Consider the following 24857-nt stretch of genomic DNA (forward strand, 5'->3'; position numbering starts at 1 on the left):
GGGCAGCCTCAAGCTCAAAATCATATCTTTCTAGTGGCCACTGCAGATGAAACACATTTCTCGTGCTCATTTTGTTGTGCTCATTAACTAAGTAATTGCTTGTGCTCATTAGATAACAACCTTTTAAATGAGGAACTGGATGTGAGCTCTGCAAGGAGGCCATCCCCAGCCATTCCCAAGGGTGTGCTCGTTTTTAGCCTGTCTCTTCAAATCACTCTTCAAGAAGTGCTTCCCCTGCACACTTAAAATAAACCACAACTGAGCTTTACACCCAAGGCAATTAAACTTATCTCAGTTCTTGGTCCCTCGGAGGAGTTCATAGATTCAACACGCTTGGGGTAAAACTTTGGACCCATGGAAGCCAATGGTGAAACTCAAAGGGAACGAGGCCTTTGCCACAGGGCTGCTCCTTGTACAGCCTCCATCTTCAAAGGACCATAAGGATGACTGCAGGGCATGTCAGTCATGCATGAAATTACACAGAGGAGCCCTACTAAATAATTGCCCAAATTGTGTGCTGCTGGGGAGAGTAACTCACAGAGCAAGCTACATGAATGTATCAGAGCCATGTGCAGTCAAATGAAGATGGACAGAGATTTGTATTAAGAATTTTATGCAAAAAGATACATGTAATTTTAAGCATATTTAGGTCAAATTCAATCCAGGCATGGCCATTATGGTGGTGTTACACCAACACTTATATTGGTGCACCTTCAGAATTTTTGCAATGGGAAGAAGTAAATACAACAAACACAGCAGCAGGAACTCACCCTACAGCACAGTGCGTTCATAATGGCTTCATGTCACATTTTATTTGAATTCTGATACTCTTTTATGTACCCTTGAACACTGGTAATACTTTAAAACACACTATAAACTTAATGCATTCAAGTTGAAAACTTATTTACAGGTCCTGTTTCTGAACACTGAACATTCATCTCTATTCATTCATGAAAATTACTGAAGTCCATGGAACAAGAATTTCCAAGAATCAGCAGCAGGAAAGCACAGACTACATGAGGAATGAAATCCATACTGATGAGGTGCAGGTGACCTGCCCATGGCTTCATCAAGCCACCTTTCCAGCCCTGCTCCACTAAAAACTAGTTCAGCTTTGCCCAAATTACTGCATTCCATCTGTACATCACTTGAAGAAGAGATCAAAGGCCCTGAATCCTGATCTATAGCAGGTTTTAGTGCTCTACTATCTCTTATCACTCTCCCAGGGACCTTGCAGTGCTCACAGCGGAGTCAGCAGGAGGGAACTATGCCCACATGTTTGATGATTCACATAAACATACCAGACTGTGAAATAAAGAACTGAAAACTGGGCATGCATTCCCTGTCACCAGCTCTGCTATGGCAGTAGTAAATGCCAGCAGGACAGTAGAACAGACAGCAGTGGGCTGGGATGTTAAAACACCAGCAGGATTCACCAGTGCTCTTCTGGCAGGGCCTTGAAAGGGCCCAGAAAGAGCAATTCACAAAGAGCAGCAATATGTTCACCAAATAGAAGGACCTGATAAAAGCTGCATTACAAATATTACCTAATTAACATTACCTACAATTTCTAACAGTAGGAAACTTAATCTGCATGCAGGATCAGCTTCAAAGGAAGAGGATGTCTAAGCTGAAGCAATACAAAAGCATGCATAATCAAAAGTCATGGGATTAAAGAAAGGGAAAGCTTAAAACACAAAGTAGAAAAAAATCCCTGGGAGCAAACCATTACACTGTCAAGCAGGGTCTTAGTGGCAATGATGGAAGCCTCATGACTTGGAAAGTTTAAATTTAGAGTAAACAAAGCATTAGGAGGTTTACACCCCGGGGAGCAGTCCTGCCTCATCAGGGAGACAGACTGCACTGGCCACCTCTGCCTCCAGTGCCTCTTCTCCTGCAGGAAATAATCCCTCTGCTCTCATGAACTATTGCAGTCAAGACAAAGATTTTAAAGACACAGCAATTTAAAGATTGTCTGTGACCTCTGCATCCAACAGTTCTACCTGCAAATAATTAGCTGGGGGAGCCACTTGCCAGAGTTTATTTCAGCTTAGGCAAGATTCATGAATGAAACAGCACCAGTTCTGTGATTTTTAACAGCAACTTTGGCAGTGTAGTAACCTCTTCAGGACCCTGAGCTCACGGCTCACCATCCTCTGCAAAGTAATTAATATGGTCTGAAAAAGAGTTGCCCACACTGCTCCTTAGTTCACTGACATTTTTGAGACTGAAACCTTCCTTGTTTGAACTGCCTAGAAACTGTGAAGTTCTAATAGGCAATATAATAATGGGCTCTCCTCCAAGTGGTGATCATTCTATACTCTTCCTTTCTATAGATTTCTTCCTTCTTTCCCCCTGACCAACATCATCTTATAGATGTTCAGAGCCATGAGAAAGGGCCCTTTGTTATTCCTGTTGAGGCCACCTAGGGCTGTGACATCAGTGGGACCATGCAATATCTGGTGACTGGACATGTCAGGAGCCAGTGTCCTTGGCCTGCCAAGAAAGCTGGAGCAGTTGGGAATGTTTCCTTCTACTTGGAATTTTACTTTTAATCCAGGATAGCTGGGGAAAACCAAATCCGCTTTGGAAACAGCAACACTAGCCCTCACTTTTTGTGATCAGCAGCTGGCCTGTGCTTTGAGAGCCATTTCTGAAAGTTTATCTCATCTTGCCATCAGTGAAGAGGTCAGGTCCCTTTTGTTTCTGATTTTTTGTTTCACAGAAACCTTCCTGGTGGGTGAAAATAAAAAAAGGGGAGGAAGGGTTCAGGGAATCCCGTGGACAGCATGCAAGGAATCTGCTCCCTTTTGTAGGGCTGTTGGAGGGGAGATGGTGGCAGCAGAGGTGTCCTCTCTCAACCAAAGGACAAAAGGAAATACCACATCAGCAGCAGTAGTGATTCTTGTCACCAAGGACTGGTTGTCCTGGAGAGGGTTGAAAGAGATCCAGGGCACAGGCCATGCCCACAGGCGGTCCCCAGATCAGCTAACCTTTCTAAGGAGAGTCAGGATTCAGCTCCAGAGCACCTTCTAAGCACAGCTCCTCTTGGGGAAACGAGTGACATGGTAAAATATTGTCCTTGAAAGAGCATCTACCTGCTGATTTCAGTGCCTGTGCATATGAAGAGAGAAGTTAGCCCTCAATGTCTTTGATAAATTATACAGGGCAGAAGCACAACAAATTAAGTGGCTCTCCAGTGTTTTCTGTTTTCCTCACAAATAAGCTATGGCTTTATTTTCTGCCAATTTATCAAAATGAGAAAATTGCAGGTAATCAGCTGTAAAGTATAATATAGTTTTCTGGTATTAAGCAGTCATTTTAGCCAACCATTAGACATTATTCTATACAGGCCTAGAGTGGTTCACTGCTGCAAACAAGTGGCATCAGGAATTCTGATCCAGAATTCATTCTCCCAGTACATAAAGAGGGCTTATAAGAAGGGTGTGCAGTCATACAACAAGGAAGAAAGGCCTTGAGGTGAAGAAGGGTAAATTTAGATTAGATATTAGGAAGAAATTCTTTACTCAGAGCATGGTGAGGCACTGGAGCAGACTGCCCAGTTCTGGGTGTCCCATCCCTGGAAGTGTTCAAGGCCAGATTGGATAGGGCTCTGGGCAACCTGATCTACTGGAATGTGACCCTGCCCATGGCAGGGGGTCTGAACAAGGTGATCTTTAAAGTCCCTTCCAACCCAAACCATTCTATGAATCTATGATGATTCTACAAATGTCCAAATTCTTTGTGCATTTGGAAAGCTCCCACTGAATGTGACATTACAGTGTTAGAATAACAGAAATGTCTAGTCTAGGGTCTCTGGGTCACTGCCTTAATGTCTCATACATACTGTCCCAGGTAGTCTGTATTTCATTTCAAACAAAAACAAGTGACTAAAGCAAGGAATCCTGTCAGCCAATCACATAAAGCTGAATTAGTAGTGGTTGTCTCAGTGGAATCAACTCTTTCTTTTCCCTTTTTAACATAGAAACAATGGCTGAACTGGACATTTACAGTGGAGAGATTCTAAATGGGAGTTTACACTCACAGCTAGTATTTTCAGGGAATAGAGTTAATAAATGCCCTTCATACTCCCTTCAGGCCACTCTCCAGAGAAGCAGCAAATTTATACAGTCATGGGTTTGATTAGACACAGTGATTTTATATACTTAGTTTTGAAGGGTTTGGTTTGGCTGACTTTTTCAATTACTGACAACCAGAATACACACACAATTGGTCCAGCCTGTAGCAGCCATATATCTGAGCTGCAAAACCACAAAAATACATGCAATTTCCTTGTCTACAGCTTTCCAATTTTCCTACATACATGCATTTCCTACCAGCGAGCTGCAGGCAGCTTGCCATTCAACTTGTGGAGTTCCTGGCTTGCTCCTCAGAGGAGCCTCACCCCCTCCAGAAATGAGAGAGAAGATGAGATTCATCTCTGGCATTCAGACTCATCCTGTGCTCCACAACACATGGAGGGATCAAAGTTACATCTGGGGTCACCAAAGAGGCTGTGAGTCTCCTCCAAAAAGACTCAGCAACTTACCAAAGGTGCCCCAAGAAATTTGTGGTAGAAGAGAGAATGCCAGCTACTTCCCCAGCACATCTGCATCCCCCAAAACGGGTTGATAATAGTGTTGTAATCTCAGTCGTGTAACAAACGTACTGCACAAGAGATCTCCTTCAGGATTACCTACTGGGAACACAATTCTTACTCTGATAAACAGGGATTGGGAGTTACAAGCCACCTAAGTATTAAAGGCAAAGCTAATGGGGAACAGGTCTGGGTACATAAAAAGCTAAGAGAGGCAGGTAAGGATTTCTTTTCAATCCCTCCTACACATAAAACCATGAAATGGAAAGCCTAGAGTAATATCTTCCCTCTTCTCAAGTTCTTCCAGATGCCTTAAGTGGGCCACTCACTCACAAAGGTTGAGGCAGTGCTCATAACTATCAATCACCTTGGTAAATGAGATGTTGCAGTAAATTTTTCAGTAAATCAATAAAAGAAGGGAAGGCTAGCCTCTGCCAAAGCTTTCTCTCCCTGGTCTCCCACCCTAAAGAACACAACTGCCTCTCATCTGTTTCATTATGGACTTTCATTAACATACCTAGGAAAACCTTCCACTGATAAGGACCACATTCATACTACAGCTCAGTCCTCTGTTGTGCAGTGGAAGTGTCATGAGAGCAACTTCAAATCTGTCAGCTTAAGGGTTACACTACAGCCAAACACCAACCCTGTGCAAATTCTTGAGAACTTACCACTGGCACTTGGAAGCCAAAGCACTCACATCAACTTTTTAAAAAGTGCTGTAAATGTCTCTTAAAAACCCTGGATGCAAGAGCGAGAAGTGATGTGGAAAACTCTGGCTTTTATCCAAATTATGGAAGAAATTACTCACTAACCCTGCAGGTTCATTAATCTAGTCTGCTATAAATTTTTATTATGAGTTATTATTGATTCTAAGCCATAAACACACTGGATGACTGAGAGCTTTGCCCAAAAGTTTTCACGGTCCCAAATCCAACACTTGGAAAAAACTGTGCTTGCTTCAACGCCCAGGAGCAGACCTTATTCATCTCCACAACATCAGCCAACTCATGTTTCTAATTTTAGCTGTTCCTACTGGCAGTTAAGTAACACTGGCACCCTCCAAATAATCCTTTGATTTCCTGACGTCACATGTGCTCTTGGGATGATACACAGAGACAACTTTCCCTACACAAATGGTCACAGCTGATTAACTACTGAGGGATGTTACGAGTTTAAGTGATGTATGACCACTAAAAGTGACCTAAGAGCCAAATGAGCTACAAGAAGTAAAGCCAAGGATTCTCTCTGGGTTTCAAGTTACTAAAGTAAAAGCCTCTTGAAATAGGATCTAAAGCAAAAAGAATGCTACAGCAATTTCTGAATGTGTTGAAAAAGCTAATAACTGGGAAGGAAAACTGTAAAAATAATGCTCTTCAAACACAGTCTAACATAATGCAGCCCTGAAGCATAATCCTCCTTCAACCACATTCCTGAACTGTCACTGACTAGAGTTGAAGGAAAACTAAGAAATTCACCATCGCTAAACTACAAGGATGAGTTATCCACTAAGCTGTGTGAGATGTCAGAGCTCCCTGCTTAAGACAGGTCAGTGCAGCACCAACACTGAGAGCTGCTGCCTGGCCGAGGAAAGGTGAGGTTCAAAATTAAGAAAAGCATTTTAACCATACCTGAAGAGAAGTGCCAACTGAACAGGCAACATCTTCTTTAATTAAAGTTGCATAGGAGTGGGGATAGCGAGAAGGACACAGCTGATGACTTGGGACAATCCGGCCATAAAAAGAAGACTGGATGCTGATGGTGGTTCTGTGGGGACATCTCAGAGACACATATTCTCCATCACAGGCATGGTCACTGTAATTTTTTAGTACCTGTGATATGTAACCTGCAAAAACCATGACAAAAGCCATCATTAGTGAAAAGTAGTTAATATTTAGATGATTTGCAGCAGTGCAGCCAATAAACACAAAATAACAGGCAACGAGGGATGTAGATTTTATTATTCATCTCACAAAGGTGCAAAAAAGAGACACAATGACAGGGAGATTAGGGACACTTCATGCTTTGACCTTCAGCCATGTTTCATGTCTTTAGTGGAAGCAACACTTGGATGCTCTAAAACTCCTAGTTGAATCATACAACTTATTTACATCAGCATATCTGTCAAGTTTACAGGAAATACAGCTGAGCCAGACTCATCAGTTAGACTCAATCTAGATGGCACATGCAATTTTTGGCCCCCAGTACAAGACAGATTTCAATAAACTCTAGTGAGTACAGAAAGCCAGCCAAAAAGGCTGAAAAGCTAGAGAACTTTCCCTGTAAGAAGTGGCTTCTCCACCCTGGAGAAGAGACATTTTTGGGGGAAAATAACAGCAGCCTGCCAGTATCTACTATGAGGTTATGAAAGAGATGGAGCCAGGCTCTTCACGGTAGGAGAATGGGAAATAACAGGCACAAAAAGAAACAAGAGAGTTTTAGACCACATATATGGAGCAACTCCTTCAGAGAGCAGTCAAGCAGTGGAGCAGCTTGCCCAGAGAAGCTGTGCAGCCTAAATTATTGGACGTTTTCAAGACATTACTGGATAAAGCCCTGAGCTACCTGGTCTGACATTCTAGAGCAGTAGGTTAGACTAGAAAACAGAAGTCCCTTCCAACCTCATTTTTCCTATAAACTAATGATCATGGGCAAAAAGGCCCAAATGCAGTGCCACTAAGGGAAAAGTTGGTGTACAACAGGCTGTGTGAGGTCCTATTCCATCCCAGCACATCAGTCCCATCTTTGATCTCCTTTCACATTATACCATTTTAATTCTTCTGGCTGCACCTTCTGTTCTAGGCCTTTGACACTTCCTCAGAGCTTTGCTTTCTCTCTCATTTTGCACAGTCACAATCTTTTTAGAAGGAAAACAATGCACAGAACCAAATCTCTCTTTGTTTCTTAGAGGATTATGTTATCCACTGTAATGAAATTGTTGACAAGAATAAAGCAGAGGGACAAAGTCTCATTAAGATTACACTGAGTCAAAAGGTTTGATTACAGTCAGGTTGCCATGGAAGCTCCCAAACAATCCTGGCTTTGCCACACTCAGGGAAACCTCCCTGTTGCTGATACAGAGACATCCATACAGGCAACACTACAGCATGTCCCACATCAGTGTCAGCCGTGGTTCCATCTAACCCCACAGATCTCCTCTCTGCAATGGGTCTGAAAGTCCCCTTCCCATTACTGCCACCAACACGAGCCTACAAGCAGCCACCTCACAATGCTTGTCCCTATCTTCCTCTTCCTCTGTGGAGGAAGACAGACAGAGGACACGGTGGGATGGCTGCTGCTATACTCTTAAGAGATAAAATAGAGAAAAAGACAAAGCAATTAAAAGGAAGAATCCCTGGACAAATTCCTAAAAGGGAATATAAAACTTGTTTTTAATAAATAATGACGATTCTCTTGGTGACCTATAATCACAGAATAACTCACGTTTCTGCCTTTGGAAGTCATCTAGTCCAGTTTTCTGGTCAAAGCAGGGCCAACTTGGACCAGCTTTCCCAGTTCTGAGCAACCCCAAGGGTGGAGCCTCCACAACCTCTCTGAGCACCCTGTGCCAAAGCTTAACAACTGTCACAGTGAAATCTTTCAGAGAGAAGACTGGTTCCTTTTTGTCTATACCTTTAGGTACTTTAAAACAGTGATTTGATCCCACTTTTATAGTTTTTTACTTCTAGATGACCCATATCCAAACCTTTTACTGGGAATAGCTCTTCTTCCATGCCAACACCAAAACCTAGCTCAGGAGTGCTGAGAAGACCACCAGTCTCGACAAATTTCAAGGTGTCTAAAACAACTACAATTACTCTTCTTAGAGAAAACCAATACACAGTAATTTAGCTTCATCATTCAAGCTACCACTGTGGTGGCGGGATTCTCTGATTTCTCTAAATTTTAGCCTGTAGTTCTTACTTAACAGTTCTGCTACTGCAGTGCCTCGAGGTGTGTGCCAAATAAATATTTACTCAAATCAGCATATTCATTTCCAAGTCCCCAGGGCAGCATTTGTTCATAAGAAAAAAGCTGAGACACAGTCCCAGTTATCAGAGTGAGTGACAGGGCTGCATCAGATCAGGAAAAAGCACTATAACTTTGTGCCTTTATTTCACTTGTTCAGGTAAGCACTATGGGACAAAACGAACTACTGGGGTGGACTTCCTTTCCCAGTCAGTAGAATACATGCCTTGGGGGTGCTGCACACCTAGTCCTGGAATTAGTTCAGCTCTCTCCCTCAAGAGTAAGCCAACTATGCAGGATGGCCGTCAGGGCAAGCCAACCACAAACAGAATCAGAATACAACACAAAATGTTGAAATGCACTTTCCATACTGTTACTCCAGTGCATTAGGACTTTTCCCTGAGGCCACCCTATTAAGGAGACAGAGAAATAAACCAAAGTGCAGTCAAGACTCTACTTTCTCCTCTGAATATTCAACTGCTCTGTCAGAACAGCCTCCTACGGCATGCCTTTCATACTGCCAGTTCAGGATCAGGGAAGGTTTCAGCCCCTGCAATTAGTGCAGATCACTTGTTGAAACAGCTCCTTCCTCTCATCTTCCATCAGCAGTCCCAAAATAACTTGAGTTCACTCAAGCTCAAGATATTGAAGGGATTGAATGCTTTGATGGTGACTGACTCATAATAAACAAAGCACAATGTCTGAAACATCTGGCACTGACCACTGTCAGAGAGAAGATACTGATTAGGCTCAGGGGTCATGGAGGAGATAATGTTCTTCAAAGTGCAAAAGGAAGTGGCTGTAGAGAATTATTGCTTCTTTTTTTTTCCCTCTTTAAGAGTGTCAGATTTGTACTATTTCATTGGTAGTTCTTTTGAAAGTGTTGGCATTTCATTACTCATTGATTCATGGTTCAGTAACCCAAAATATGAATTATTTTCAGGACTCTTGTTAAATTTTCAGTAACAAGTCTCCAGGTAACCTTTTATACCCTTAAATGTCCTACCAGGGAGGGAGTTAGTCAGACTCTCTTTGGTGAATGAAATACTTAAACATGAAGCCCATGGCAGGTGTTCGAGGTTTTTAATGGCACTTGTATACCAGGGTAAGACAATGTTAGAGCAGGTGGTAATTTGAGCTTTCCTTAAAAAACATGTATTTCATTTGAAAATATGTTAAAAGCAACAAAGAAATCTAAAGAATTAGACCTTTTCAAAATGCTTCATGTTTTGAAAACATGGGATAACAAAAACAATCTCAAAATGTTTTGGGGTTAGCACTTCTCTTTTCTTAAGGATTGTGTCAAGGATGTGGAATCTTCGATGGTGGGCTTTCATACTCTCAAAGTAAGTCAATGTATAGAACTCCAGAGTTAAACATCTTCTTAATTCAAAAAAAACAGTGTCACCACCAAAGCAGGGACTTACACTCTGGAGACAAAATAAACAGCCAAAAGCAATGCATCACAAAAATGATAGATCATTTTTTCCTCAAAAAAGAAGGAAGTGTTCCCTTCAAACATCACTTGCAATTTATTTTTCCAAAGTGTGGGGTTTGCCTGCTATCAGCCATCAGCAGTTATTCTACACTACTCACCAAACTCAGTGCTCAATGCCGACTGTAACTTTATGCCTCCCAGCAATGTGAGCTCCTAAGAATCATTTGAACCATTGCCTCTCCAGAAAACTGCTGATCAGTTCCCATCCAACAGTCAGTTCTAAATCCTAACACATATGGAGGAAAGGGAAATATAACAGCTTCATACAGAATATAACCATTTTACAGGAACTGTAAATCTAAACATCCCCCTTCATTACTCTCATGGAGTTACAGCCTTTCCTTTTTGAAACCAAAGCAGCTGATGGAGCAGTTGACAAAAGCACAGATGGCATAGGAGCTTCCACCCCATCCCAAAGTAGGAAAACACAGTCTCCAGTACATAAAGGTGCTTTAGAACAAGTCCAGAGAGGGGCATTTCATGGGGGCACAAAGTGATAGGCAAGACAGAATGGCTTTAAATTAAAAAAATCTCCTCTTAGAAAGGAATTTGTTACTGTGAGGGTGGTGAGGCCCTGGCACAGGTTTCCCAGAGAAGCTGTGACTGCCTCATCCCTGGAAGTGTTCAAGGCCAGGTTGGACAGAACAAGCTGGGATAGTGGAAGGCATCCCTGCCCATGGCAGGGGATTGGAGTGAGATGGTCTTTAAAATCCCTTCCTACCCAAACTGTTCTATGATTCCATGAGTCCATGAGTCTGTAACTGTTCTGTGATAAAAGTAGAGCACACAAACATTCATTCATCTATTCCATTTTACTATGGCTGTCTAAAACCAGGGAGTTCTCTTCTCCTGCCTCCACTAAAACCAGTTCTAGTTTTGCTGGACAAGGCAGACAGCAACACACCAGCCTGCCAATCCTCAGAACAGATATTTCATCTTTCACCAGGGAACATCTCTGGAGGAATGCGCTGGAAGAATAGAGACAATCACAATAGAGCTAATTCTTTTTACAGTTTGGATGCGACACAAAACTTCTAATAAATTGCAGGAAAATTCAAAGGATTCTAATGGTTAGAGAACTACTACATATAATTAAAGCCAGAGCTTCATAAACATCTCCATCGAGCTATATCCAAGCTATTGTAATGTCTTCTTAAAATATCCCAATTTAAGCTCTTGTGGTTACAAATACAGGAGTACATACATATCACGAAGACAAATCAATCTCATAAAAACAAAAGGACTTTATACTTAGAAATAAGTGATTTCCCAATATCTGAAACACATGGAGTCACTGCAATTAACTGCTAGTGAATTAAGTGTTCCCTTGTTGCTGGTTGACACTGATTTTTTTTTTTATTTATTTTTAACCTGCTTATTTTCCAAATTCTTTTTTTTTTTTTCAATATCTGCTGCCATTTTCTTCTTATTTCCTCAGCTTCCTTGCAGATGTCACAGTGACACTGAATGTAAAACAGAACTTTTTTCCAGGAGATACCTTAATTGGATACTTTTCTGGAGTTCAGACAACCCCTAAACCACACTGGTTTTCAGGCAGGCTGTCGATGGGAGAATTTCAGCTTTTTCTCTGTGGGCAGCGCACTGATACTCATGTCACAGAAGCAGTGCTGAGCCAGGGGAGTCGAGTGACAGCCACGAGGATGGGCCAACAGAGCTGAAAGGTGACCCCAGGCAAGGCTTGAAGCCAGAGCAGGGAGCTCAATGAATGTGTTTCATACCAGGCATTACTGATAATCCTGTGGTTGTAGCAGTAAAAGCAGCTCTCTCAAATCACAGAGCAGCCCAGTACAGACAAGCAGGGTTTGTTTTGCTTTGTTACTAATGCTGGAGATTGAAATGTGCTATTACAATCCTTCTACAGAGAGATTTGCTTTCAGTTCAGCTACTCCCCAAGCCTTTCACCTTCCAGATACCACACAGCTCTGAACAAACCCGAACATCTTGTAAGTATATTTAGGAAAATATTTTTATTTTAAGTCGACAGTTACTCACTATCTGATCTTCTGTACCTCAGTTACAGCTCCAAGCAGCATCCAGTGTTAACTCAGAAAAATGGTTTTGAAAGAAGAGAGAATTTAGAACTGCAGCTGAGTGCCAGCACTTCAAGGCTAAATAAGGTAAGGTTTTGTAAATGCTGATCAGTATTTCATAGGTCTCCAAGGTTTGTATAGGGATGAGGAAGTTAGATTGGTGAAGGTTAGGGGTGACAGGAATAAAACCACTGTCATTTTCAATTCTGCAGGCTTGAATATTACACAGATACTATTGAGGATTATTGCTAATTTTTCCCTTAAATTCCCTAACTCTAAACTACAAAATTTAATAAAACACGCAGCTTTTTGGCAGCTTTTCCAATTACTCCGAAGAATTTTAAAAAACCAACTCTAACTGCAAGTACTTTTGGTCTAGAAGTTTAAACAATGGGTCTAAAAATTCAATACAAAAAAATATTTTTTGCTGTTTGAATATCATCTTAAATTATTTTCTTTGACTGTCCCATAGGTCCATAGTTTCTTGAGAGCTTACTTTTTTTTTTCCTAAAACAAGTTATAAAAGCCTTTACAGCTATGGAGATTTATTTTTTTGATATTCCACATTTTGAAAAGACAAATGGACAAATTATCTTTTTTTTGTTTGTTTGTTTTTTTGTTTTTTTGTTTTAATGCTTGAATCAGAGACTATTTATCCTGTAAGGGCCTCCTGCAGGTCACCCTGCCCAAACTGCTGCTTGGAGCAGGGTCAATATCAAAGTGAAATCAAGTTGCTCAGCACCTTGTTCAGCCCCAAGCAAAGGCTGCCAACGACAGGGATTCCCTGTTCCCTCTGAGGCACCTCTGCCACTGCTTCACCACCCTTGTCATTCCATTTTATTTCAATTTTTTTTTTTTTTTTTTTTTAATAAGTGCTTATAATTTCCCCTGTCACAACTCATGTTTCTTGCCTCCTGCCTTGTTAGTTTGCATTTCCAAGAGGAGCCCAGCTTTGGTTTATGCATAGCCATTTTCAGGAAGCAGAAGGAAGCATCTAGATACTGTTTAGCTTTCTCTTCTCCACCATCCCTCCCATGAGCTTCAGGTTCAAACTGTCCTCCTGGCCCTCCACTGGACTGCCTCCAGCCTGTCAGTGTTTCTCCTAGAACTGTGCACCAGCATCATGGCTGGAGATGATGCTGTTGTACACTACAACGACACAAAGACTTTGACTTCAGAAGGCTGAAAATGACTCTTTTATTCTTGGGGTGTCTCTCCCCTTTTATAGTATTCTACACAGACCAGTTCAATTGGTGACAAGAAGACAAACTTCTTCAATGACATTGGTCAGACCAGAGGGACATCAAGAAAAAGTCCCTCCTAGGGAAAGAATGTAAACTTGTCTCTTGTCCCTCTTTCCTGGGAAAGGAATTTCAGAAAACTAAACATCTCAGGCACAAACCAGGGCTACAGGTGATTCAGGGTGTTGACCATTCACTTCTTTTGGATTTCAGAAATTTCTAAAAAATTCTTGTTGGCCTAGCTGTATGGTTGCAGGCAGCAGGGATTTTGCAAGAAATTTGACAGTACAGAGAATTTGGTTGGAAGGTGCTGCACCAGGACTTCAGCAGCTTGCAATCTTCTCTCCAGCTACTAATTCCTGCTCCCTTGTTTCAGATCTAAACCTCTTCCAGTGATTTGCATGCATGTGATATATGGGGGTGACAGCAACCACAGCTGGAGCACAGGTCAGAGTGTCCATGGATGTGTCCTGTCAGCCACCAGAGCAGGAGATGGCGTGCTCAGTGTGTAGGTACCTCTGTGACCACTACTGGCCACCAAGCTGGGCTGGCTGGCAAGTAGCACAAAAGCTTTGGGAGGCAGGTATGAAAGCTGCCACAGGACAAATACTGCTGAGACAAGCAAAGAGTGAACAAAGAGAGGCTTTGAGTTGTCTACAGGAGGTCCAGGACAGCTACAGGAAGCCCAGGAGTCAACAGAGAATTCCCTCTGCATGCTGCCATCTGGGTGAGGTGACTGGGGATCACAGACCCCAGTGCCACATGGACTGTCTGGGGCCAGTTTTCAGAGGATCCACATGGAATGTATGTGCACATTTCCTTCTAACAGGCTTTCATCCTGCTCATTTGGAGAGGGGAACAGGCTGAGGCCACTGGTGCTGTTTGTGTTTGTGTGGAAGCTGAGTATTTCTGCCCGTGATCCGAGTGGCCTGACCCAGCCACAGTGCCAGGAGCAGCTGCTCAGCACCACAGCTGCCTGCACCTGGGGACACAGGGCTCTTGTTTCTCTGCCTCTATCGGGCTGCCAGATTTGGCAAGTCCTAACCCTTCTCACTAAAAATTCCATATGTGTATGTGTATTAATAAAAAATACGTTTTTATATAGACATATGCACACAGAGGTGTGTTAAAAAAACCAAGTAACTTCGCAGAATATTTTACCTAATTTAAGTTGCAGGAGAACCTGAATCCCACTACAACTGAGGACTTCATTTTTGCAGTACTAAATTACTTAGAATTCTTTGTAAGAATAGTGTCATAACTTCATAAATATTAATATATTATATGAGTAATATGGTACTGTTATAGCATTATAAATATTAATGTCTTGCTTTAATTGAAAAAAAGGCTAATTTGCAGTAGTATGTATTATGTGTCAAATACATAAAGTATATTGCACATTGTGCAATCAAATTTATAAAATATATCATATAGCATAACCAGGTCATCTTGGGAAGCCTTATGGGGTTTGTTCAGTACTCAGAGAATGAGAGCTGTGATTTTGAGAGAGATTTAGACTATACTTCCAACAGCCCCCAAAGGTCAGTTCCATGCACGGTGACAAGCTGGGCACTATTTCATTCCAGAGATACAGCTGCAGTAAGGCTTAAGGTCATCACTTTACAGCTGAGGGAACTACACGAGTGATACTTCCTGAGCAGCTTCAAGTGGCTCTTTCTCCTTGGCTCTCAACCAAGTCCTTTCCAAAACACAGTCGTCCCACACATAAATCACAGCACTGCTCCCTCTGGCCTTGCCATTGCATTCTAAGTAGCAATAAAGAACCTACACCACCTTGGCCACGCAGCTCTTCTAAATTAAGTTATAACAGATTTATTTTATTCAAAAGACTAGGTGGTTTATATGCAAGATTTATCCAGGTGGTTTATATTTTTTATATATTTTTAACAGCAAAACTAGAGTGATATAATTAGTCTGCCATAATTATACCCAGATAACACTTCATGATACATGCATAACTACCAATGTACCTTTCCTCATATATAAAAGCCTCACTGGTGTTCATTTGGACTTGCATTTTCACAAAAAATTCCTTTTAATCCCATCCCTTCAGGTGATAAATTCTTATGAAAAATTCAACTTTGAAAATCAACATCATCACAAAATTAAAATGCAAATGGGAAGAGCCTAGCTAAGAAAAAACAATCCCAAAGCTTGGTGTCTTCCTGCAGCCAGGTTTAAGAGCTCAAACAGGATCTGTCCCCATGCTCAGCCTTTCCTAGAAGTATCACTATGTCTTAGGGCAAGAGACTGATAACTGGTCTGCACCTTCTGGTCCAGAAACTAAAATTCTTGAATTCAAATTCGTGTTATTTGGCACCTCTATCTCCATCAAATCCTTTCTTGGGCCCTCAGCTATTTCAGAAGTCAATGCTGGCAAGCACAGTGCCTGACAGCAGCCCCCTGGTGTACTCTTATGCCCAATGAATGCACCTTTTTTTGTCTCTAGCATTTAGAAAGCATGGGATTTAGCAGTTCACCACATACCAAAGTAAATTTGGTCCCAAATCTTCTCTGGAAATAGGAAATATTTGGCATCTGTCATGAAAGCAGATCATGTTTATCTGTGGTAAGGTCTGTAACAGCTCCTTCATGTCCCCACACAGCATGAGAATGAGAGAGCAGCAACTTGGGAAGTTTAGGAATGGTCCAATTTGACCAAAACCCAGGTTTTCACCATTGCAAACACAGAGGGCAGGGTTTGATTTTGCACCAGAACATGCAGCAAGGGAACCATAAATCAGCCATTCTATAACTGTGAGCCTCAGCAGAGCTACAGCAGAAGATGTGCCTAAAATCAGCCTGGCCTTTGCCCACAGCTTTACTGGGAGTGACAGGGAAGTATCCTGCTACTACCCAAATTAAAAGAAAGCTTTTGCACAGCATATAACACTGGGACAAAGAAAGTGGTGATTTGACCACACAAGTGACAGACAAGACTTTATGCACACAGACCAATCCTTTAAGCAATTCAAGAGCTCAGCCATGACAACCTGAAAAGGGCTAAGAAACACCAAAACTGAATAACACAGGTTTCTGCCCATTCAGAAGAAATTATTCTGACACAACTATGAGTACAGGCCAATGGCAGATTTATTTAGACTGGGGCAAATGGCAGGAGGGAAGGCAAAAATGCATAACCCCATGGGAGCTGCTGCAAAAGCCATCAAAAGCAGATGTGAGTGCTTTGCACACAGTGCCAGGAGCCAGCTCTGGGGCTCTCAGAGTGACCACACATCCCTGAAAAATGTAGATTTCAAGTGGCAGGTGAAAATGTTGAATAATTCTTGTAATCCCAGAGAGCAAATCTGAAATCCTGTTACCTTGCATGAAATACTACAGTGTGACTTACATGTGGAAATACCAACTTGGCAGGGAAAAGTTTTCCTGCAGGAAAATTCTTCCAATCAGGTTGTAGTCTCCCACACTGATTTTAAAATGCAGTTCAGCACTACAGTGGTCATTTTTATTAGACTCTTCTTTGCCTTGCAAACTAAAATTCAAGGCCTCTCTCATTTGGTGCTGTGCAATGATAGGTAGGGTTGGCAATCTCTATGCTCAAGGAGGTCAAATCACTGGATTGCTTTCCCACCTGGCAATTTTTCCAGTGAAAAAGCAGAAAATTTTAGGGGATGATGACAAATCACAGCCTGTGTTGGGAAGGGGAACTAATTCTCACAGACATCCATCACGAGCTCTGCTGAGACACTGCAGAGAACTCACATTTGTGATTTCCCTCCAGACTAAAGATCTCATGCTTAGTTCTCCTGGAACTTGCCTCCCAAGACAATCCAAAGAAGTTAGGCAAAACCTTGTTTCCAGCACTGGGATTTTCACATCTCCCTTTTCCTTCTGCTTTACATTCCATATTTTATTTATTTATTCTTATTGAGGGTAGATTTGTCAAATTTAATGAAAGCAACAGCTCCGAAACAAACTTGCATCCTTTTCCCCAGGACCTGCAGTAAGAGCTATGATGCTGCCCTCTGCATGACCTTGGCCTGTGAAATGCATATTTCTCTTTGCTTTGGCCAGGCCTTGGCAGCTTTATGAACCCCAAGAGAGGAAAGAAAATGAGTAGAGACTGAGACAAGATAGAAGAGGCTAAACAGTGAAAGGATAAAGCAGAGTAAGGGAAAGAGAAGGAAATGAAAAAGGGAAAACAAAAGAAGACACAGGCTGGAGTAGACATATAAGAAGAAAAGTCTCTTTCTCATTTGTCAATTAGAAGTGTGGTCTCAGGAGCTTATCCTGACAGCAAGAATCAGCTGGAAGGATTGTGGAGACTGGGTCACTTGAAACTGGAGGAACAGAGAGCAGCCTTAAAATGGTAAAAAGGAGAAAAGATAAAGACTTTGAGCAAAACTATCTATTTGTAAGTGACCTGTCTTTATGTCCTCAAGTGATCTATTATTTCCAAATCATACCTTCTTGCAAAAAGGAAAAAAAAAATCCAGGAAAAAGTGGGAGCTCAGAGAGGCTGTAAAAAGAGGGGTGTAAAAAAAAAAAAAAAAAAAAAAAAAAAAAAAAAAAAAAAAAAAAAAAAAAAAAAAAAGTAGGTTTTCATAAGTCTCTCCTTCTCTCCTAATTCCTGATGTGCTCTGTCTCTGATGACCTGGCTACAAACCTCAAGTATTGCCTTAACAGAACATGCAGTGTGCTGCATCTGCCACAACCAGGCAAAATTGCCAGATCAGCATCTGCTGTTTAAACCATTGACTTTAGCCAAGAGGGAATTCATTATTCACCAGCAACTGGACAACTTTAAGCCATGATGAATGTTGTCAGGACAGCAGGAACAATGATTTCACAGGTAAATTGCTCTTTTATTGTTTGATATAAACAATACTATCCATAGACAGGCATCTTGAGCATCACCAGTCCAAGCTGTAACACTGCCCAGGCAGCCTGAAGTCACCTGAACTCAACTTACCACATGTTCCTTCTGGAAAAGACAGGAAATTAGCACTTGGGAGTAAAGGCAGGACTGTGTCTGTACCTTGGGCTGGAGAGCAAGTGTTAATGCAGGAGTTTTCTTTCTACCTGCAAAACAAACAATACGTTCCTGGTGCTCATGTAGAAAGCTTTGAGCAGCCTGGTCTAGTGGAAGGTGTCTGTGCTCGTGGCAGGGGACTGGAACAAGGTGGTGTTTAAGGTTCCTTTCAACCCAAACCATTCTCTGATTCTGTGATCAAGAATGGTCACCTCTGGCTGGAAGCCACAAGGCCAGATAGATTTCCTAGCACACTTCATCTGGTATCAGTTTCACCTGCACCTCAGTTTTCCAAGTGTCAGCTGAGGATGATCCTACCTCAATATCCATGGGAAGACCGGGGGAAAAAAATTAAGGGCCTGTGAATGTGAAGCAGCAGGGGTCACAGAAAGCCTGAGGATAAAGAGATATAAATGCAGACTGATTTTTATTCAGGACCACTCAGTAGCACTTCAGGATGTGACAAAGGGGATGAAAGGATACACAAAGAGAGGGATCTGCTTAGTCTGGAATATAAGTTAATAATAATAATAAAGACATCTGACTAACAGAGAAAAGACAGAACAGCCCCATTCTACCATATCACCCAAATCAGCTCTATAAAGGCAGTAAGAGAGAACACAAAAAGGGTTTCTCCCACCTCTAACTGAAGCCATTCCCCATATTTGCAATTTCTTTCAAGGACAGAAATAATATTTGGCTTCCTTGGCAACGAAGAACAAAGGGACAATAGAGAGCCGACAGTGGAATTTATGTAGCTGAGTACTGCACTCACCCCTTGTAAGGGGACAGCAGTCAGGCAGGGCACACAGGCCCCAGCAAAACAGCAGCTAGAAAAGCTTTCTGGCCAAAAGCTATTAGTGCTGCTTTGACACAGAGCAGTTGTTTTGACTAATGGGTGAGAGAAAGGGGTTTCTTTAGCGGAGTAACACTTTGAAGGGCTCTTTGCCTCACAGTTGTAACAGCAGCTACATCCACAGTGCACGTTCTCCTTGTACCTATTGTATCCCAGACCAAAACACACAACAGCTTCAGGGGCAGCTGCCTGAAAAGTCACTGAGGATTGTGCTCATATATGGACAGTGTTACAGCTAAAGGCTGTGATTAAACTGCAAGACCTGGGAGCGTTTTAGAGTTGCTGCATCTGAGTGCATGTCCCAGCTGTAGCCCAGCTCCAGGCTGGATTCAGACACATCATCCCTGCGCAGAAAAGGTGATCTGTTTGTTTATTTGATTTTGGTTTTGTTTTGGGGTTTTTTTGGTTTTGGTTTTGTTTGGTTGGGTTTTTTTTCTCTTCAGACACTTTAGATTGCAGAATATTCCCTCCTGCATTATCCTGATTTGGGTCAGGACAGGGACCTGCACCCAGGTATTGTGCTGTTAAAGCTAATGTTATGTTTTCTAACACTAAGGAACACCTCTGAACCTGTGCATGGCATCTGCATACTTGCAGATGACACAGAACAGGAAGGAGCAGTTGATAGACCAGATGGTTGTTCCATCATTCAGAGGCAATCCTGACAGTCTGCAGAAATGAACAAACAGGAATCTCATTAATTTTAACAAAAGGAAAAGGCCAAGACTGCTCATAGGGAGGAACATCTCTGTGCCCCATGCTGGGGAACAACAGGCTGAAAAACAGCTTGGTAGAAAAGAACCAAGGTGTCCTGTTGGATGCCAAGGTGACCATGAGCCAGTAATGGGCCCTCACAGCAAAGCCAACCTTTGGTAGCAGCACCAGCAGCAGGTCAGGAGAGGAAAGCCTGCCCCCCAGCACTGGTGAAACCCAGCTGGAGTGTTGTGTCCAGTTCTGAATTCCCCTGTGCAGAAAAAGAAACTGGCACACTGGTATGAGTCCATCAAAGGGCCACAAAGCTCAAGGCATGGAGCATCTGCTACATATTGAAAGGCTGAGAAAGCTGGGACAGCTTAAACTGGGCAAGAGAAGGTTCAGGAGGATCTTGTCAATGTGTATAAATAACTGATGGGACAGGGAGTAAAGAACACAGAGTTGGACCCTTCTCACTGGTATCCAGTGAATGAACAAGAAGCAATGGGAGCAAAATCAAATACAGGATATTCCATTTAAGTGTGTGTGTGTAACTGTGAGAATGATCAAACTCTGGAGTGGGTTGCCCAGACACATTCTGGAGTCTCCAACCTTCCAGATATTCAAAATCCAAGCGGACAGAGCCCTGAACAACCTGCTGTGGGTGACCCTGCTCTAAGCAGATAGCCTGGACAAGATGATCTTAGAGATCTTTTTTAACTAAATGATTTTACAACTCTGTGATTTTCCAGCCTCAGTCATTCTGTGATATAATCACTTCTCAGGATGCATGGACATGGCCCAGTCTCCTTTAAAACAGCTTGGAAAAAATATATTTTAAAAAAATAAAACCACCCTTATTCAGAGTAGAAATTTTGTTTGTCATGACCCCAGGTGCATTTCAGCTCTGCTCTGCTGAGAATCATCTCAGCTCTGCTCACACAGAGATGCCTATTAGTTATACTTGAATTGTGCTGCAGCAGAGTTCAGGGAAGCAAGAAAAGGCCCTCCCAGGTACATCTCCTGCACAAGCAGCATCACTGACCTTTATAAACAATGTTATCATTCAAGCAAACTGCTGCTCCAGACGATGGAAATGGCACCTGGCACTCTGACTGCTTAGTAAGCACTGTAACAGTATCACCTTTCAGGATTTGTTTAGTCTTCACATTTGTGTTTATTAATTGTGTAATTAGATTTACTCTGATGCAAACATGGAGAGTGGTATAGGAACAGGGTTTTAGATAACAAATTCTGAAAAATTTCTTATGAGTTTTACATAATGACTTAGTGTCCAGATGTTTCACAACCAACAGCATTCCCTTGTAGCCTGCTGGCTACTTCTGAAGTTCTGTCTCCGTATCTCAAGAAATGCCTTCCTGGATCATGACAAGAAATCTCTCAGCAAAAAGGAGAAAAATCAGGCAGGCATTCCCGTAATGTCTTAGGCTAAAGCACACACCCAGCCCAGGTCTGAAATGTAACAGTGAGTTCTGCCAAATTTACTGCAGGTGCTGAAGTTTGGTAAAAAATCCCAAATAAAAGACAATGTAAGTAAAACAAAGTAACACATGATAGGAGTCTTGGACTAGTAAAAGTTCTGTGAAAATGTAAAAAACAATACTCATTAATAACCAGGAAAAAAAACTAGGAATTATTAGGAAGGAACAGAAGGCACTGCAGAAACCACCATGGAGTCACTGCATAACCATCCAATATTCATACCCAGAAGAGTGTTTGCATTACTAGATCCACCTCCCATCTCCCTCCCTACTCAAAAATCATGCAGAGAACTCAGAGACATTTAAGAGAAAGGTGTTGAATTGCAACTAATCCTCTTCTACCTGGAAGACAGGCAACTGGGATGTGAGAGACACCACCAGAAAGCAGAAGTGAGGAAGGGAGATGAAGGAATTGAAAGTGACTTTTCTTTCAATTAAATTAAAATCCTTTGTGGAAAAAAAAGGGGGAGATTTTCTTACTGCCTGCAAAGCTGAACTGTGGCACTTGTGGCCACGGCACTTCTGCAGCTCTCAAACATTCACACGGATCAAAATCACCACAACATTCATGAATGGAAGAAAAATCCACCAAGAACCAATGAACTCACACACAGCTCTTGATTTAAGAAGTTCTTGAGCTGTGATGCTGGTCAGACACTAGAACAAGTTGTCCAGAGTTCTTAGGATGCTCCTTCAGTTCAAGCTGGTAGAGCTGCTCTTGCATGGTCATTAGAGTACATACATCTCTGCATTGCCTGTACAGAGAGCCCAGGGTCTCAGATATAGAAATCTGCGTGGTAGACTCCAAAGAAGTTAGGACAGAGAAAGCCCAAGCCTACTTTGCACTGAGTTTTGCTCTCAAGCTATCCAAAATATCAGAAGGTAAAAGAGCAATAATAATAATAATAATAATAATAATAATAATAATAATAATAATAACAGCAATAATTGAATTCTCTGGAAATAAGCTGGAGCATATTAGTTAACATGTTAGTACAGCAGTAAAGTCAAGAGGCCTCTATCATTAGCAGATAAAGAACTAGGGGAAAGGGACATCATGGTAGTAGTAGTAGTCTTCATGGTAGTGTGACATCATTGTCACACTACCATGAAGACTGGACTTTGTAGAGCACTTCAGAACCAGGTTGTGGGTTTATTTACTCAGTCCATCAATCTGATTAAAGTATCTGTCCCTGCTTCTGTAGCCTGGAGTTTTGGTATTGAGGCAGATTGTATTAAGCAGAGTTAAAGACAAAAGAGGGGGAAAAGTGAAACAGGAGAATGCTGGAGAGAATGGAGATGAAAGACACACAGGAAGGCATTGGATTAATGGACAAGCATTTATGTTGTGATCAGCTAATGCACAGAGATTAGCATGCAAGACATTTTCTGAAGAAAAAAAATAACGTCCTGTCAGCCACAAAGTGATGTACAAAAGACAAAACAGCCAAATGTCTAGGAAGCTGTAACTCCATCTTCCTTCCACTGCCTCTCACCCTTGAGGTGGGAGGGGGTAGGCCAGGAGAAAGGTGAGGGGATGAAAACAACAGTGGAGAATTGGCAGAATGCCTCAGGTTCTGTGGAGCAGAACTGGCCCTCCCAGAGGATAAACCAAGGGCACAAATCTTGGGTTTCCACAACGTGCATCCTAACAAGGAGAGAAACTTCTTGGATACAATTTCAGTGTAGACATTACTTTCTGTGCATTGAGGAACAACAGAACTGTTATATCTTGGCTAAGCTGTGAAGGAAAGCACCAAAAACCTTCTATATATTGTTTTTAAAATCATAGGGGTTAAGTAGAATTATTCTCCAAAGAAAAACAGAGCATTTAGGTGAGATGGAAACCTTCCTCAGGACTGCAAAGAGTAGGACAGCAAGTAATAATTGCCAAAAACAAGTTAATTCCAAAAAGCAGCTTTCAGAGCTGAGTGACTCTAAGATCTCACAAGACTGAAATAATTCCTCCCAGCAGCTCTTGCTCCCTACAGGAAAAGGTAAAAATGGTAGGCTCCTGAGATATTTCCCATCTGGGAACAATAGCTAAAAGAGACTGATCTGTTGCTCAGAACCTCACATACAGCTCTGTGATCCAGGGATTTCCAAAACCAAAAGTATTACAAAGAGCCTTTCAACAAACTATCCAACCCAGGCAGAAGGGCTGGTTGGGAGGGTTTTAAAGTCTATTTCTTTCTCCTAATGCATTAGACCTAACAAGAGTGCAATGCAATTATTCTTCATTCAGGCTTGACCCGGCCTGGGTATCAAGATGTTTTTCAGATGAGACAGAGGAGGACAGAATCATAAATATTTGGAGCAGTTCTCAGCATAGCTTATGTGACAGGACACATGGGTGCCATCAGGTTCTCATGGTCACTCTAACCCTTCACCTAGCTCTCAATCAAAATATCAAACAAAGATTGCAGGGCACAGCCTTCCTAAAAAAAATGGAGGTAGCTGATCCATAGAAATCCTCCTGGTAGCTTGTGTGAGCTGGAAGCTTTTGAAGTGATTAACTAATATGCTCATCACTGAGAAGGGTAATATTGACTCAAATCCAGTTTGATGTTTTTAGGTGACTTGGAGCTTTAAAAAACACAAAAATACCCATATTTTAGCACCACATCACACTCCTCAAAATCATGTCTGAGAATGTTCCAGTCACCAGGTGAAACATCCACTCATCTGAAAACTGGTGGGTCTCCAGAGTTAAACACAGGAATTGGGAATTTACCCAGTTCTAATGTGGGTGATACAAAGTTTAGCCACTTCTGCCTTCCCTATTTGGAATACTGAACACATTTACCACCACAATTCCCATACAACATCCTGATTCAAACCCAAACTCCCACACCAACGAGCAGAGGAGAGCATACCTGCTCTACCCTGCTCACACCTGACTTGCCACCCACCCCAACAGAAGCAGATCTAAGCTGAGACAGAATGCAGAAGGACGTTATCTTGCAGGCATCAACCTCATAATAGGGCATTTAAATTTACATCAAAATCTGGACTATCAATGTTTGCATCTCTTTAAAGTCAACAATGAGAAACACTCACCTCCCAAGGACAATTTGTGAGCTGACCCAGATCCTTTTACCATGAAATTGTGTAATCTCTGTTCTTGGTGTTGCTCAAAACCCAGCTGAACAAGACCCTGAGCAACTTCAAAACCTCTGTGGTTACAGCTTTGTTCCAGCTCCAGGAAAGCACTTAGAGACACTCTAAGCCTGTGCTGAAATCCTCCTCTCTTCAGCAGCCAAGGGACTGATGATTCCTATCTCCCCAGCATTCACGGGAATCCCAGTCAGACAGAGATGCTGAAAAACTGAAGAGAGTTCACCAAGAGGACCACCAAGATGATTAGAGGGCTGGAGCACATAACACAGAAGAGTAATGAAAGTATCTTTGTTTAGTCTGGGAAAGATTAAGGGCA

The 24857-nt window shown here is 42.0% G+C and overlaps 1 protein-coding gene across 1 annotated transcript in view; it reads right to left on the bottom strand.

Moving 5' to 3' along the window:
* The window catches only part of EVA1A (eva-1 homolog A, regulator of programmed cell death), a 205045-nt gene that overhangs the window by 141115 nt on the left and 39073 nt on the right, over positions 1 to 24857 (bottom strand). Inside the window, exon 2 of the mRNA XM_066314697.1 lies at positions 6229 to 6443. Within this exon, the coding sequence (XP_066170794.1) occupies positions 6229 to 6443 (215 nt within the window). The remainder of the gene's footprint in view (positions 1 to 6228; positions 6444 to 24857) is intronic.

This window comes from Sylvia atricapilla, chromosome 3 (genome assembly GCF_009819655.1).
Source record: "Sylvia atricapilla isolate bSylAtr1 chromosome 3, bSylAtr1.pri, whole genome shotgun sequence".
Classification (NCBI taxonomy): domain Eukaryota; kingdom Metazoa; phylum Chordata; class Aves; order Passeriformes; family Sylviidae; genus Sylvia; species Sylvia atricapilla.